Genomic DNA, 15607 nt, shown 5'->3' on the forward strand with positions numbered 1-15607 from the left:
AGAAGGAAAACAAGGAGGGCAAATAGGAAACGAAAGGGGATACCGACGACAACAATGGGATTCCCCACCATCAAGGAGACAACCTATACGAAACACACGGAAGAGATAATATCCCACCTCTCTCCAGTAGATATTGAGGAGGAGTCATCATCCAAACTCAAAGTGATTAATCTGTCTGAACATCAATTAAGTGATGATCATTTATCCATTTTAGGCAAAGGCCTAACATATTCTCCAACTACAGATTTCAATAGATTTGAATGGGAGAAGGACCTTAAACTGTTTGGCAGAAAATTGCTTCTCACCAAGTTCCATAACCAAAATCAAGGAACCCAAAAGGACTACTCTCTGATCCAAGCGGGTGAAAACCTAGCTACCTTGGAATCTGAAGCCCTTGAGGCCCTGATGGATCTAGAACAAGAAACCTCAATGTCGAAGGATCAGGAATGGGAGGTGGCAACTAGACCAATAGTTAAGAAAAAATCTTCCTTTTTTCCCTCGGAACACACAAGTCCAGAGATACAGATTTTCATAAAGGCCGTATCCAAAGAATTTGATCAAATTCATGTAAAAAAACCCACATACCCCCGAAATTCTAATCTAACCAAGAAAGAGAAATTAGCCTTCCATGACATACAATCATGGAAAGATACAATTATAAAGCCATCAGATAAGGGAGGAAATGTGGTTCTGTGGCCTCAAACTAAATATTTACAGGAAGCCTACAGGCAACTGGAGAATCCCACATGCTATAAAAGACTTCTTTTCAACCCCTTAGAGGATTTTAGAACTATCTACAACAGAAAGATCACTAATGCCCTGAAGGATGGTACCATCACTTCTCAGGAATTTGCATTTCTTTCAAATGACTATCCACGGATACCAACCTTTTACTTACTCCCAAAGGTTCATAAAAACTTAACTACACCACCTGGGAGGCCAATTGTTTCGGGCATTGGTGCCCTAACAGAAAAAGCGAGCATCTTTGTAGACACACATCTCAGGCATCATGTTCAGTCCCTTCCATCCTATGTCCAGGACACGTCGGACGTCCTACGTAAGTTACATGGCATACGGTTAGAGGAAAATCAGTTTTTAGTCTCCCTAGATGTGGAGGCACTGTACACATCCATTGACCATAAAATAGGTCTAGAGGCAGTGAATTATTTCATGAAAACAGAGGGCTATGAGGGATTTCATGCTTTCATAGCTGACCTTCTTCAGTTCATATTATACCACAATTTTTTCTTGTTCAATGATAGGTTCTATTTACAAACACGTGGAACTGCCATGGGAGCAGCATGTGCTCCCACATATGCAAACATTTTTTTAGGATGGTGGGAAAAGCAACACGTGTTTACGGATCAGAATGATAATTTCACTCCCAACATCATAATGTGGATCAGATACATTGATGATATTCTGATGATCTGGGAAGGTGACATTCAATTACTTCTGCTGTTCATTGAACACCTTAACAACAATCAATTAAATATACATCTTACTCATGACATCAGTCAACAGGAACTTCCCTTTTTGGATCTACTGATATATAAAAACCAGGAAGGCATGATTTCTACCAAGCTATATAGGAAAGAAACTTCAACAAACTCCCTTCTACACCATGCTAGCTCGCACTTACCATCTACTATTAAGAACATTCCGAAAGGGGAATTCCTCCGTTTGAGGAGGAACTGTTCAGATGATGTACTTTTTGCTGAACAGAGTAAGGATTTAACAAGAAGGCTTCATGAAAGAGGGTATAGCAAGACATCTGTTAAAAAAGCCCACAATAGTGTTCGGTACTTAAACCGAGAAGAATTAATTTTCACAACAAAGGAATCTAAAAAAGAAGAGAAAGGTACCCTACGCTTTGTTGGGAGGTTTTGTCGTCAATGGCATCAAGCCAAAGAGGCAATTCAAAAACATTGGGGTATTCTCCAACTAGACCCTGTCCTAGCCGAAAGATTAGGCTCTCATGTTTCCATGAGCTGGAAAAGATCCCGAAATTTGAGAGATCAGTTGGTCTCAAGTCATTTTAAGCGGGTCCCAACTACAAAACCAAAAACTGTGGGAACTTTCCCTTGTGGACACTGTAAAGCCTGCAAGTGGATACAACAAACGGATACAATCAGGGATCGTTTTGGAAAGGACATAAGATCCCAACATTTCATCAATTGTAATACAGAAGCCGTAGTCTATTGCATATCATGTGAGTGCAATAAACGTTATGTGGGGATGACAAGCAGACCTTTTAAACAACGTATCTTGGAGCACATTGGCTCAATAAGGAATGCTGCAAAGGATCTGACTAAATTTAAAAAATTGACTTCAGTTGCACGTCATTTCCATTTTGAACATGATGGATCATGGGTGAATTTTAAAATCTATGGCCTTGAACAAGTTAAGTTAGGGAACAGAGGAGGCGATCTCACTAACAGCCTATTACAGAGGGAATGTGAATGGACTTTTAAACTTGGGGCTCTCAATCCAGAGGGTCTAAATGAGAACATTAACTTTGGAGCCTTCCTTCCCAAGTGATTCTGACATATCTTTCATTACTACACATCACTTGACAATATCTATTGTCATAAATAGATTAGGTTTGAATCAACAATTCATGCCTCTGATTCTGTTTAGGACCTTCACATATACATATATTCATTAACTCCAACACTAGTCACTGGTCACGCGACCCCCGGCTTCACCATTTTAGAGCACGTATCACTTCAATGTATTTGGTTTGAGGTTTCACCCCTTCTCTCTTTTCTTCATTATTTATGCCTTTTACTATCACCTTTTGTCCAGTCTGCACAGATTATTAGGTACTGATATCCCTGTTATGTGATTATCACATCTGGGTCATTATTACCATACTACACACTCATTGCAACTGTACACATTTATATAACTATCTATTTCAACCACATAATATCACTCACTAAGGCAGATGAATAACCCCTCTGCCTTCGACACATTGTCACACAAATCCTCGATTCATGGTCCCATCTCATTCACAGCATCACTTAATTAACTGGGAATCCAGCACAACTTCACACAATATGAACACAGTTCTACACACAATTCATGTATAATGTGTAGGTGGAAGCAACTGTATAGATAAATTAGAAAAATATATATAAATCATGTATATACACTGCAAGGTGCTTTATAAAGCATATATATATATATACACATAAAAAACCTTTTCCTTCCCTCATAACTGAGTCCAAATAATAATACCCATGTATGGGTCAGATATAATCATCTGCCTTTTCGTTTATTATTTCACAATATGTACATTTATGGGTTTTTCTCAATACTACCATATAATTAATGTAGAATTGTCTTTCTTCCTTTATATTATATTATGTCTGACCTCATATCACTGTTCACCTAAAATGCTCTGTGGGAATTATTCTTCCAATTTAGTTTAATTAAATATTTCATCATCCACTACTCCTATAATCAACTAGTTTTGTTTTTATTCCCCTTTTCTAATCAATTTTTATCCTTCATCATTGGTGATAATTTTTTGGTAATCATTGATATATTATATATATCCAATTTAATTTATCTCATTATCATTATTAATATTTTTATTAATTTTCATTTTTACGTTTATTTATTTATTCTCGTTTATTATTTCACAATATGTACATTATTGGGTTTTTCTCAATACTACCATATAATTAATGTAGAATTGTCTTTCTTCCTTTATATTATATTATGTCTGACCTCATATCACTGTTCACCCAAAATGCTTTGTGGGAATTATTTTTTCAATTTAGTTTAATTAATTATTTCATCACCCACTACTCCTATAATCAACTAGTTTTTTTATTCTAATTAATTTTTATCCTTCATCATTGGTGATAATTTTTTGGTAATCATTGATATATTATATATATCCAATTTAATTTATCTCATTATCATTATAATTATTTTTATTATTTTTCATTTTTACGTTTATTTATTTATTCTCTGGTAATCTCCCCCTCCAGATATATAACTGTTCCTGGTATTCAAAACTTACCTAATAATTCATCACACTGTGAAAGTAATTACCGGCATTTAAAACGGATTAAATTAATCACTTTAAGCTGTGAACGGAAAGTGATTCTCCTTTATAAACACTAGCTCACAGGTTACCCAATTACCTGTGATCAAGCATTGCGAAACGTACGTCAGGAACTCCGTGTGAGTCACGTGGTGCGCACACGTGATTCACGGGTCCGTCAGTTACAGTCAGCACTGTGGCAGCGAAAGCAGAGGAAGCGGCCATCCGCCGCTGAATTGAGCGGCTCAGGCGGGCGAGTTTTTTGTGCGGCCAACCAGCGGGAGGAAGCACCTGATATTGAGGACACTCCCGTATGGGATCCTGTGGCAGTATCTCCTCTCCCCTCCGAGGCCAGCTTCAGGAGTGGTAACCGTATGACTAACCACACAAATCCTCCTTCATGTTGCTAATTCTATATGATACATGAGACAAATTATGCACATTGTTTCTCACTATATTAGAGTTTAGGTATATGTAGTGGACCACTTTTTGAAATTGTATGCAGGAGCAACATTATCAGCTAATTGTCAATTGGTTGTTGACAGATGTATCTGCACAAGATCACATTGTATCATGTGCAATCATAGCAGGATTAACATTATCAGCTAACTGTTATTTTGTTGCTGATAGGTGTATCTGCACAAGAGGGATCAGCTGTTTATGATTATCAGTGAGCCCCTACAGGGAGTGTGTTCCATTTATCATATCAGGACTTCAGCAATTGTTAATGTCTGTTCAACGTTAAAATTGAGAGTTTCACACCCTTGCTGGAGCACGACCCCCTTTTAATCCTAAATTGATGTTGTGAACAAAGCACTTCATAAGTGGTTGACAATTACTGAGCAAATTGATGTATTTCATGTGCCATATACCTCTGTGATAAAGAAAAGTAACTATCTAGGAGTGTACTGCTAGAGAGATTAAGTGCAAGTTTAAAGAAGCTACATGTGCTCTATTTTTCTGGGACAAACACAATGAGAAACGCAGTTTTTTCATGAGCATATCAATTTAAATTTAGACACAGCTCTTTGTGAAAGATATACATACTCCATACAAGTATCTGACAGTACAATAAAGAAACTTTCAGGAGTGTACCGCACTAGAGACCGAAGTGCAGGTTAAACATTCTCTGCACTGCTTGTTAAAAAGGGCACCAGGGAGCACCTGCCGCAGGTCACTCTGCTTGATACCTCCTCTTTCTTTCTTCTGGTCAAGTTGGGTGCACTTACCCTCTCTCATTCCTCGTCCTATACCTATTGGCAAGACGGGAGAACAGCAGAAGGGCAGTCATACCTGTATCTTGGCCACTGTATACATCTCTATCTAGTGCTTAAAGATTTGTTATCAAAACCGTTTGACAATCTGTGAATAACTGAGGTACTTGTGCCTCATATCTCACAACTGACTATATCAAATCTTCTAACAATCATGTCTATTTGTAATCATGTGGTCTAGGTGTTTATATTTTAGCCACAAGCATGATTAGGAAATTATCCTACAACAATTACAGCACTTGTCCAGGAATATGCTTTATTGTTGATTGTGTACAGTCTAAAGAGAATTATTGAGAGATTATTGTACATTGCAGATTCATAGGCTCCGCCTCTATCTTTTGTGAATATTCTATATTGAGCAAATGAGCTGTTTTTGAGCCTCTGTACAAACATTAGGGTTGCAAACCTCTGCATTTAATACATATGTGAATAACTACTATATATATATAATCTTTTTCACATAGGTGGCAGTATCACCAGGTGGGTGGATAACACATTGATGCCCACCACTTACAGCTCCACAGATATCTCTTGCTGACTTTCAGGACCTGTACTGTTGTACAGGTGACCCAATCGAAGTAACCAACCAGTGACCCATGATTCAAACCAATTGCCCTGTGAAACTTGTGTATGGGCTACACAACTGATTAGATGATGGTCACACTTTACACTTTTCAATTTTTAAATACTTCGATTCCCAACACATCGTGTTAAGGGAACTATTATACAGACGGACCTTAATATATTCTATGGTTTTGGCTGAGGCCATTCATTATAATAATAATACACACACTCTTCAAAAATATTTTCGCTCATGATCACATATTTATTAATGAATGAGTATTTTTAAGGCATACCAATAAAAATTGATATTTTATGATTATTCTATGAACAAATTAACTCTAGTGTTACTTCGGATAAGAGTGCTCCCTACCAGGGTCATCTTTTGTCTTCTCTGTAAGCCTCCCCTTGTTTCGATACATGTTTCTATACCCTTGGGAGCACCACTGACCGTCAAAATCTTTGTTACCAATATACCAATTCGGCGTAGGTATACTATTGACTAATTAAGGGAAAGAATATCCCGAGAGTGTCAGTTTTTTCTGAGGTAACTATATAATGTACAGTTTTTTCCTGTGCGGCCGTCCACAAACCTCCTTTCTTACCATTGCAGTAGATGACTTGTCAGCTTCTACTCTGCATCACAAAGAGGTTCCCGCAGCATGTATAACCTGCCTTAATGACTCCCCCTATAGATCCTCCCTTGAGAGATCCTTTTTCACTGTGTCAAGCGTTTGTCTCAGACGTCGGTTGCCTTTCAGGTAAGGCTTCAGGGCAACAGGCGTTACCTGCCAATGCGCATAAATGTGCTGTAACATCAGTCTGTTCAGGCTTCAAATTCTGAGGTATCATCTGATCAGATGGTTATAATGATTCAGACCTCAAGTCTCCCTATGTTTGTGAGGAACAATACTGTACTGTGGATGTTCCTGCTTTAGTGCAGGCAGCACAATTCTTAGTGAATATGAGGAATGGGAGCCGGTGTCTAAGCCTAAAATGTCTGTATTTAAATGCCAGAAGGTTGAAACCAGAATTTCCTCAGTCAGACCAGCCCAGGGGACCTGGGCTATGCCTAAGAAGCGGTTCCAGTTGTCAGAAAGGCTTACGTCCTATTATCCTCTACCTGTTGGACTGGGGCGTCACTGCCCCTGATTACACCCGGTGCAGGCTGCCTTCGGAGTGGCATGCCTTAGTGTAGGGGGCATGGTCTCACAGCCCGAACCCCTGTTTTCGGCATTCCGTGGGTCCGGGAGATACAAGCTGCCCCCCAGTGGATTGCTATGGCTGCAGTGCCAGCTCCTACAAGGTGAGAGGAGCCAGGTGCTGCATGTAATGTTAAAGTGCAGGAGCCTGCATTTTGGGGGCACCCGTGTGCGGCCCGCACCCCCCCTTATGACGCTGCTGGGGAATTTACGAAGTGGAATGTGCTCCTCTTCGGTAGATGCTCATGTAGCCGTATAGTCAGAAGCTCTGCATCACCTGTTCCCACTGCATCCACCCTCACAGATGCCAGCCACTGGGGAACAACTGACCTTTAAAGTATCTGCAGTCTCTGGCAGCTAGACGAGTTTTTTTGGCTTCGCTCCTGGAGGGCAGACTCTTGTCTCAAAAAGAGCTCTTGAGTCTCTGCCTTTTGCAGGTAAAATACTGTTTGGAGCACAGCTAGATAAGATTATGGCCACTGTCGCAGCTTTTAAAACTGCTCTTCTGCAATCAGCTGCTGTCCCGACATCTATGACCTCCTCTTTTAAGCCCTTTCATACTCAAGGGACAGCTTTAGGTCACTCCTTTTATAGGCACAACGGACCACACTCTCTAAGCTGTCCTGGGCCTCCAGACGTCCAGCTACTAAGCCAGATGGGCAGCCTCGTGGGGATCCCAGGGAAGGAGGCCGTCTGCTTCAGTTTACAGTGACCTGGTGTCAAACTACAACAGACGATTGGGTATGAGACGTAGACACCCATGGGTACGCTCTTTCATAAGTGACCTCCTCTTTTGTATGGGTCTACCAGCAGATCCAAACATTTTATGTGGATTGCACTGAGGGCCTAATTTAGATCTGATCGCAAAGCAAATTTGTTAGCTAATGGGCAAAACCAGACATAACATGTGCAGAGAGTTAGTTTTGGGTGGTGTGTGTTCAAACTGAAATCTAAATTGTAGTGTAAAAATAAAGCTGCCAGCATTTACCCTGCACAAAATAACCCACCCAAATGTAACTCTCTCTGCACATGTTACTGTATATCTGCCCCCCTGCAGTGCACATGGTTTTGCCCATTAGCTAACAAATTTGCTGCTGCGATCAGATCTGAATTAGGCCCTGAATCTTTCTGTACATAGGATGCTCTTTTTTTGTGTTATATGGTAGAAGACTCTCTTCTTCCTTGCTAGGTCTTCTGCTCGCAGAGTGTCTGACCTAGGAATGCTATCCTTTCTTTTTTTTTTTTATTATTTTCCATCCGGACGGGGCCGTCCTCACGACTAGGTCTGGATACCTCTCCAAAGTTTTATCTCGGTTGCAGATTACTGAAGAGATTGTGGTTCCAGCCTTTCAATCTACACCACTTTCTGCAACGGAAGCCCTGCTTGAAGTTGGTCGTGCGCTTCTCATTTATGTGGATCACACTGAATCCGTATATAGGATGCTCTTTTTTTTTTTTTTTTTTTTTTTTTTGTGTTATATGGTTTTCACAAAAGGGGCTGGCCTGCTTGGGCTTTCGCAGACCTCCCCTTTCCAAGTGTGGTTACAGCTTATTCCACATGGTCTGTGGGGCCCTTTTGGGCAGCTAGACGAGGAGCTTCTGCTGAACAGTTGTGCAGTGCGGCCACGTGGTCTTCCGTCCACACTTTCCTCTGTTTCTACGCCTTTGATACGTCCGCCTCCCAGGTTGCTTCCTTTGGGTGACAAGTTCTCCATTCAGCTCAGGATCGTCCCCTCCCTTAGGCTCCCTCTCCTCTGTCCTGCTCCTACCTTGGCTTGTTCACAAAAACTGTCTGGCCGTTGGCTGGGTGTAGGGGTGGAGGGACCAGTGAATCCTGGGAGCTGAAAGCTTTAACTACACCCCAGCGTTATCCCTGTGGACACCATTGACCTAGAAGAAAAGGCGCTAATAAAGGTAATGCTACCATAAATCTTATAATGTCATGTGGATTATCTCAAGATTTAGTGGAAGGAGCCAGAGCAGAAAAATTAACTAGGGGAATTTGTTTTTTGTTTTTTTCCTTTTCAAATATTTCTGCCTGTCTATTAATGGTTCTAGAGCTGCCCATCTGCTTTAAGGTTTGGTTTTGTGCAGCAAATTGTTTTGTGCCATAATTATGAAACCTTTTCATTTGTTCACGAGATTATAATGTGCTCATTGTTTGTTTCTTAGATGACAAGAAAGAGCTAGGAGCCGCACAAAGAAGCCAATATTACATGAAGTATGGAAATCCCAACTATGGAGGCATGAAAGGAATCCTCAGCAACTCATGGTACATAAGGGATTTTATAGGCTCCGCTATCCGTAGACATCCTTTCCATAATGACCAACACCGTAACATAAACTTTGTTTTCTGTTTAGAAAAAAAAAAAACTTTGTGCAATTTGTGTTTCCAACTGTTGTGGTACAGCATGTCTCGGCATGAAAGCTGGCCTGTCTTCCTGAGATTTGTAGTGCTACAAGCTGCACAAGCTTTGTGAACTTAAGGATGATAGAATGTGTTGGTGTCTTAGATCATTAATTGTAGCCCTAAATCACTTTTTGTGAAAGATTACTTACAAAGCCCACAGGATGTAGTCTGATGTTAGCGAGTTAATGTGTTTGCTTGCAGGAAGAGGCGCTACCATTCTCGCCGTGTCCAGAGGGATGTGACAAAGAAGAGGACGTTTATTGGAGATGATGCTCCTGCATACCAGCACCTTCATTCAGGTAATGGAGAAAATAAGAATGTTTGTACCCTGGAATGAAACAAAACCTAAACGTCTGCAGTGCTGCACAGATTTGAGTGGAGGCCAGTGTGGTCTTCTGCTGTGGTATTCAATGTGCTGTACATTCAGAGATGCTTTTCTGAGATACTCAAACCAGCCAATCTGACAAGGTTACACATCCTGTTATCCCTAGGGAATGTCAGGTGATTGCCGGGGAAATTTATTTTATGGCTTTCTGAAAACAAGCATCCACTAGCACCATCTCGGGGATGGCACCGCTCTCCCTATGGAGCCAGTAATGGGTCAGCAAAGTACAGACTTTGCACCTGCAGGATATGTTCCGTAGCGGCCAGGGTAAGATGTGCAGTGAAAGGACTGTGCTAAATAAACAGTTTGTACCCTGGTATATGCATTACTTTGGATGAATTGGATTACAGTAACATGACAACTTATACCTTTTTAATGTAAAGTGAGCCACAAAAGCAGATTTTAAGCTGTTTATTTTTTTTCCAGAAAATAGGAAACGTTTTTTGATCAGGGCAGCTAAGTTTGGTGGATAATTTTACTGTCTTTAACCTTCAGTGTGTTCATGAAACATTATCCAGTTTATTCAGGTGGCATCCCAACTTGCAGAACCTTACTGAGACATGGTAAAGTTTGCCATAAAAACCAAGCACACCACGGGGGCTATATAATTGGTTCTAAGGTCATAGAACTGGCAATCTGTTATAAAGCTGGTTACCTATAACCCCCCAAATGCATCTTAATTTCCAATATATGTTATGTTTGTGTCCCTGCTGGGAAATAATGAATATATGCTTATCTGACCCATCTAACGAGACTTCCAGTGACACAGTAGTTCCCAAATATCCATTCATCATACAGACACTCCAGTTGGGGGGAAAAAACAGAGTTGTTTTTTAGGCAACAAACATTTTAATTAAACATTTTAATAAAAAAAATGTATTTATAAATAATTGTGTCGGCAGACAACTTTTCTGATGGTAGTGCATGCCTCTCTGATGGTGGTGGGGGCACATGCGTCCCTGGTGTTTTTGGGGCACACATGCCTTCTACCTCTCTGATGGTGGTGGGGGCGCATACCTCCCTGATGGTGGTGGGGGCGCATACCTCCCTGATGGTGGTAGTGGGGGCGCATACCTCCCTGATGGTGGTAGTGGGGGCGCATACCTCCCTGATGGTGGTAATGGGGGCGCATACCTCCCTGATGGTGGTAGTGGGGGCGCATACCTCCCTGATGGTGGTAGTGGGGGCGCATACCTCCCTGATGGTGGTAGTGGGGGCGCATACCTCCCTGATGGTGGTAGTGGGGGCGTATTCCTCCCTGATGGTGGTAGTGGGGGCGCATACCTCCCTGATGGTAGTGGGGGTGCGAGCTCCCTGATGGTGGTAGTGGGGCACATGCCTCCCTGATGGTGGTTGTGGGGGCGCATTCCTCCCTGATGTTGTAGTGGGGGAGGATGCCTCTCTGGAGTGGGAACCTTTGTCTCCCGAGGTGGCGGTGGTGCCTTTGTCTCCCGAGGTGGCGGTGGTGCCTTTGTCTCCCGAGGTGGCGGTGGTGCCTTTGTCTCCCGAGGTGGCGGTGGTGCCTTTGTCTCCCGAGGTGGCGGTGGTGCCTTTGTCTCCCGAGGTGGCGGTGGTGCCTTTGTCTCCCGAGGTGGCGGTGGTGCCTTTGTCTCCCGAGGTGGCGGTGGTGCCTTTGTCTCCCGAGGTGGCGGTGGTGCCTTTGTCTCCCGAGGTGGCGGTGGTGCCTTTGTCTCCCGAGGTGGCGGTGGTGCCTTTGTCTCCCGAGGTGGCGGTGGTGCCTTTGTCTCCCGAGGTGGCGGTGGTGCCTTTGTCTCCCGAGGTGGCGGTGGTGCCTTTCTCACTCGGGGTTGCGTGGGTGCATGATTTCCCCGGGATGGTGGGGGTGGCTGTCTTGTCCGCGGAGGTGGTGGTGTCTGCCTTGCCTTGGGTGGCGGTGGTATCTGCCTTGCCCTGGGTGGCGGTGGTATCTGCCTTGCCCTGGGTGGCGGTGGTATCTGCCTTGCCCTGGGTGGCGGTGGTATCTGCCTTGCCCTGGGTGGCGGTGGTATCTGCCTTGCCTGGGGTGCAAGGGGGTCTGGCGGTGCCTGGGGTAATGAGGGCACTTGCCTCTCCACGGGTAACTGGTGTGCCTGGTTTTCCGAGGGTAGGGTGGGCTTTTGACTTTCCTGTGATAACAGGGGAGGATCCCTCGGCTGCGCCTTATTTAAATAAAGATAAAACAGAAATACTAAATAATAATCCAGCTCAGTTATAAGCAAACATCCCTTCTAGTCAGACTTCCACCTTCACCATCCCCTGAGGCTGGTTTTGGTTGGGGGCGGTTTGTGCTCTTGTAGATGTATTTGTTCGTGCACTGGTTGGTTTGGTGGTTGACACTGAATGGGGATATTGGGAATTTTGTTTTTTTTATTTTGAGCGAGATCTCTATAAATACAGTGACCGTGTGGTGCACATTAATAAAGCTATTTGCACAGTGACATATACACTGACATTTAGGGGCTATTGAAATGTTTCTTCCTTATCGACAATTGTTTATCAACAGTATCTGCATGCAATAATTACTAAGTACCTAAAGTATATGCATCTCACCCCAGCAGAAGTATATGTATATAATGTGTATATAGATATAGATAGATATATATAGATATATAGAGAGAGATATAGATAGATAGATAGATAGATAGAGAGAGATAGATATATAATATATATATATATATATATATATACATATATATATATATATATATACATACACAGAGAGAGAGAGAGATTTTACATTATTATTGTATATGTAATGGTGCAAATATCTACATTCATTGATGTGTACTACATTGTCACTGTAGTTATAGATCTTGTTTGAAATGAAGGCAGGATTCTTGCTACACCTATTCAGTGTCCATTACCAAACTGGCAGGTGCACAAGCAAATATATCGGCAAGTGCACAAACCTCCCCCTACCAAATACTTGTGTAATATAGTGGGCACTGGGTAATGCCCACAGGTTTGTTGCAGCAGAAACAATTTAGAGTGACCTCAGTAGTGCAGCATAAGTCCCCACCCAGAATTACCTCCTGAGGCCGCCCTCACAAGACGTGATCAGTGATTTACGTATAATAAAGTATAAGGGGCGATGTATCCTGACATTTAGGCCTACTAAATTTGGACAAAACCGCCTTGTGTGCTCTGACACGCCCACTTTCAGATCAGCCCCGTCCCTTATGAAATCCCGAAAAACCCTAATTGTGCTAACAACAAAGTACACACAAAAACAAAAGCGCACTTGCCTTACGCCAAAAGAATGGCCAACACGTGTTACATGGGATGCAGCCCATGGCTTCTCCCTCTCGCCTCACTCCTCGCTCTTCTCTCCGATATACACTTACTATATAGTAATATAATAAAATATAAAAATAAAAACTATTAATTTAATTTTAAATAACTTAGAATATAAATAAATTAGCACAACGCTTCAACAGTCTCTGCTCCAAAGCCAACGTCCTGTTCTCCTGGGAACCAGGTAACAGGATAAAGCCTATGTTCTGCACTGGCATTCCATTCATTGTGTAAGTGGACCATCATGATGTCATAGCACAGACAGCAGCAGCAGCCATACAGGCAAATATTTGCATTCCATAATGTGACTGTGTATAGGCGTAGGCAGGGACAGAATAGCATATCTCCCACCTGCCCCAATTTACACACCCTAAAAGTGGCAATATTTTACACAAAATGGGTGGAGCTTTGCAGATTGGGGCGAGCTTATTATGTCTGCTGTGAAGTGGATCAGGCATTGCTAGCACCATAATAAAGTTTGGGTAGGGGCCTGGTGATGCTGCTCCAGCCTCTCAGGGCACCCTCTGTGCTCTCAGAAGGGAAGAGCGGGTGCTTCTTCTTATCATGTGCGACATTGATAAAGCCGTAAAAGCAACACCTGACCCCATTCACTAAACTAACTTACTCCCTCACCCCTATCCCTCATCCTATAACCCCTAACCCAATCCCCAACCCTAATACCCTATCCCTCATACCATAACCCAATCCCCAACCCTAATACCCTATCTATCCCTCATACCATAACCATCCGTACTGGGCAGTCCGGATGGGGTCATGGTTAGCATTACTACTTCACAGCACTGAGGTCATGGGTTCGATTCCCACCATGGCCCTAACTGTGCAGAGTTTGTATATTCTCCCTGTTTATATTCTCACTTGCCTGGTAGGTTAATTGGCTCCCAACAAAAATGAACCCTAGCGTGAATGTCTGTGTGTACATGTGGTAGGGAATATAGATTGTAAGCTCCACTGGGGCAGGGACTGACGTGAATGGGCAAATATTCTCTGTACAGCGCTGCGGAATGTGTACTGGTAACTGGTAATACATAAATAAATGTTCTGTTTTAATAAGTGCAATAGCTTACTTGTCTCTGTTCTTTTGTCAGTCATGGCTTTGAAATGTCTGTCGCCGTGGCCCCCCCCCCCCCCCCCCCAGCCACCACACACACACGCACAACCTTTTCCTTTTTTTTTTTCCCTGACATTTATTACAGGTTAGCTTTCTGTAGTTAAGTACACGTTGGTGAGGCTCGGCTTGTTATTGGGTGTTGCCAAATTAGTAAATCTATTTAGAGATTATTATTTTTTTGATCAGTCGCGCTACTGCCCGCGAATCTCCTGTTATGTGCGGTGGTGAGGTAGATGGCGCCTTCAGGCACCTACTACATTACTGTTATCTTGCTTGGAGTTGTACAATTTGCTGTAGGCCTGCTCTGTTCTGTTTTGACCTACTGTTATTGTCGAGTAGCTCAATTTAACTACTCTTTGCTGTTTTTGCTTGACTTCCTGCGCTCTTTATCCATTTTGTGCTCTCGTGTACTTGTCAAATGTATTGTGCTGGTCATCTCTCACTGATATTTTGTGTATTCTGGGTATAAATCTCAAAATTGAAATATAAATGCAATTTAAAAAAACTCTTACACGGTCTGCGAGAGTAGTGTGTAATGGCCTTTGGCCTATATGGTTTGGCTGATGAGATGATGATAATTTGCCTGATATGTAGGCCTGGTGAATGTTCCAGAGGAGCCTATAGAGGAGGAGGAGGAGGAAGAAGATATGGATGAGGATGATCGTGTTGTGGTAGAGTACAGAGATGAGCTGCAAGCTTTTAAACGAGAACGTGAGGGGGCACGGCGGTCCGCAGCCAGCACGTCAGACTCTGATGAGATGGACTATGACTTGGAGCTAAAGATGATCTCCACTCCCTCCCCGAAAAAGAGCATGAAGATGACAATGTATGCTGATGAAGTGGAGTCGCAGCTGAAGACCATCAGGTAGAAACCTTCCTTCCATGTGTTTTTCTGTTTTTTCATATTGATTCTCTTTATTGGAGTTCAAACTTTCAAGTAGGGGAGATTAGGAGAGGGGGGTGGGGGGGGGGGGGAATGCAGTCTACGAGCAGTATCCTATTAGTAATAACGTGCCTTTTAGCCCAATGACAGTATGGGGCTATCCAGTTACAGCCCATTTTTCTCTAACGTCCTAGTGGATGCTGGGGACTCCGAAAGGACCATGGGGAATAGCGGCTCGCAGGAGACTGGGCACAAAGTAAAAGCTTTAAGACTAGCTGGTGTGCACTGGCTCCTCCCCCTATGACCCTCCTCCAAGCCTCAGTTAGATTTTGTGCCCGAACGAGAAGAGTGCAATCTAGGTGGCTCTCCTGAGCTGCTTAGAGTAAAAGTTTAAATAGGTTTTTTATTT

The 15607-nt window shown here is 42.7% G+C and overlaps 2 protein-coding genes across 3 annotated transcripts in view; one reads left to right on the forward strand and one right to left on the reverse strand.

Moving 5' to 3' along the window:
• NCBP3 (nuclear cap binding subunit 3) overlaps positions 1 to 15607 on the forward strand; it is a 138178-nt gene that overhangs the window by 94154 nt on the left and 28417 nt on the right. The window contains exons 8-10 of one of the 2 annotated variants that reach the window (XM_063956139.1): positions 9270 to 9369; positions 9709 to 9806; positions 14928 to 15180. In XM_063956139.1, coding sequence (XP_063812209.1) covers positions 9270 to 9369; positions 9709 to 9806; positions 14928 to 15180 — 451 coding nt within the window. Of the gene's footprint in view, positions 1 to 9269; positions 9370 to 9708; positions 9807 to 14909; positions 15181 to 15607 lie in introns of both variants that reach the window. The other variant, XM_063956138.1, reaches the window with a different exon arrangement.
• Positions 10736 to 13934, reverse strand: LOC135050489 (uncharacterized). Its single transcript, XM_063956980.1, has 2 exons — positions 13926 to 13934; positions 10736 to 12051 (listed from the first exon to the last, which is right to left on the reverse strand). Exons 1-2 carry the CDS (start codon positions 13932 to 13934, stop codon positions 10879 to 10881), a joined length of 1182 nt encoding a protein of 393 aa, XP_063813050.1. The 3' UTR covers positions 10736 to 10878.

Source organism: Pseudophryne corroboree, chromosome 2 (genome assembly GCF_028390025.1).
Source record: "Pseudophryne corroboree isolate aPseCor3 chromosome 2, aPseCor3.hap2, whole genome shotgun sequence".
Lineage (NCBI taxonomy): Eukaryota > Metazoa > Chordata > Amphibia > Anura > Myobatrachidae > Pseudophryne > Pseudophryne corroboree.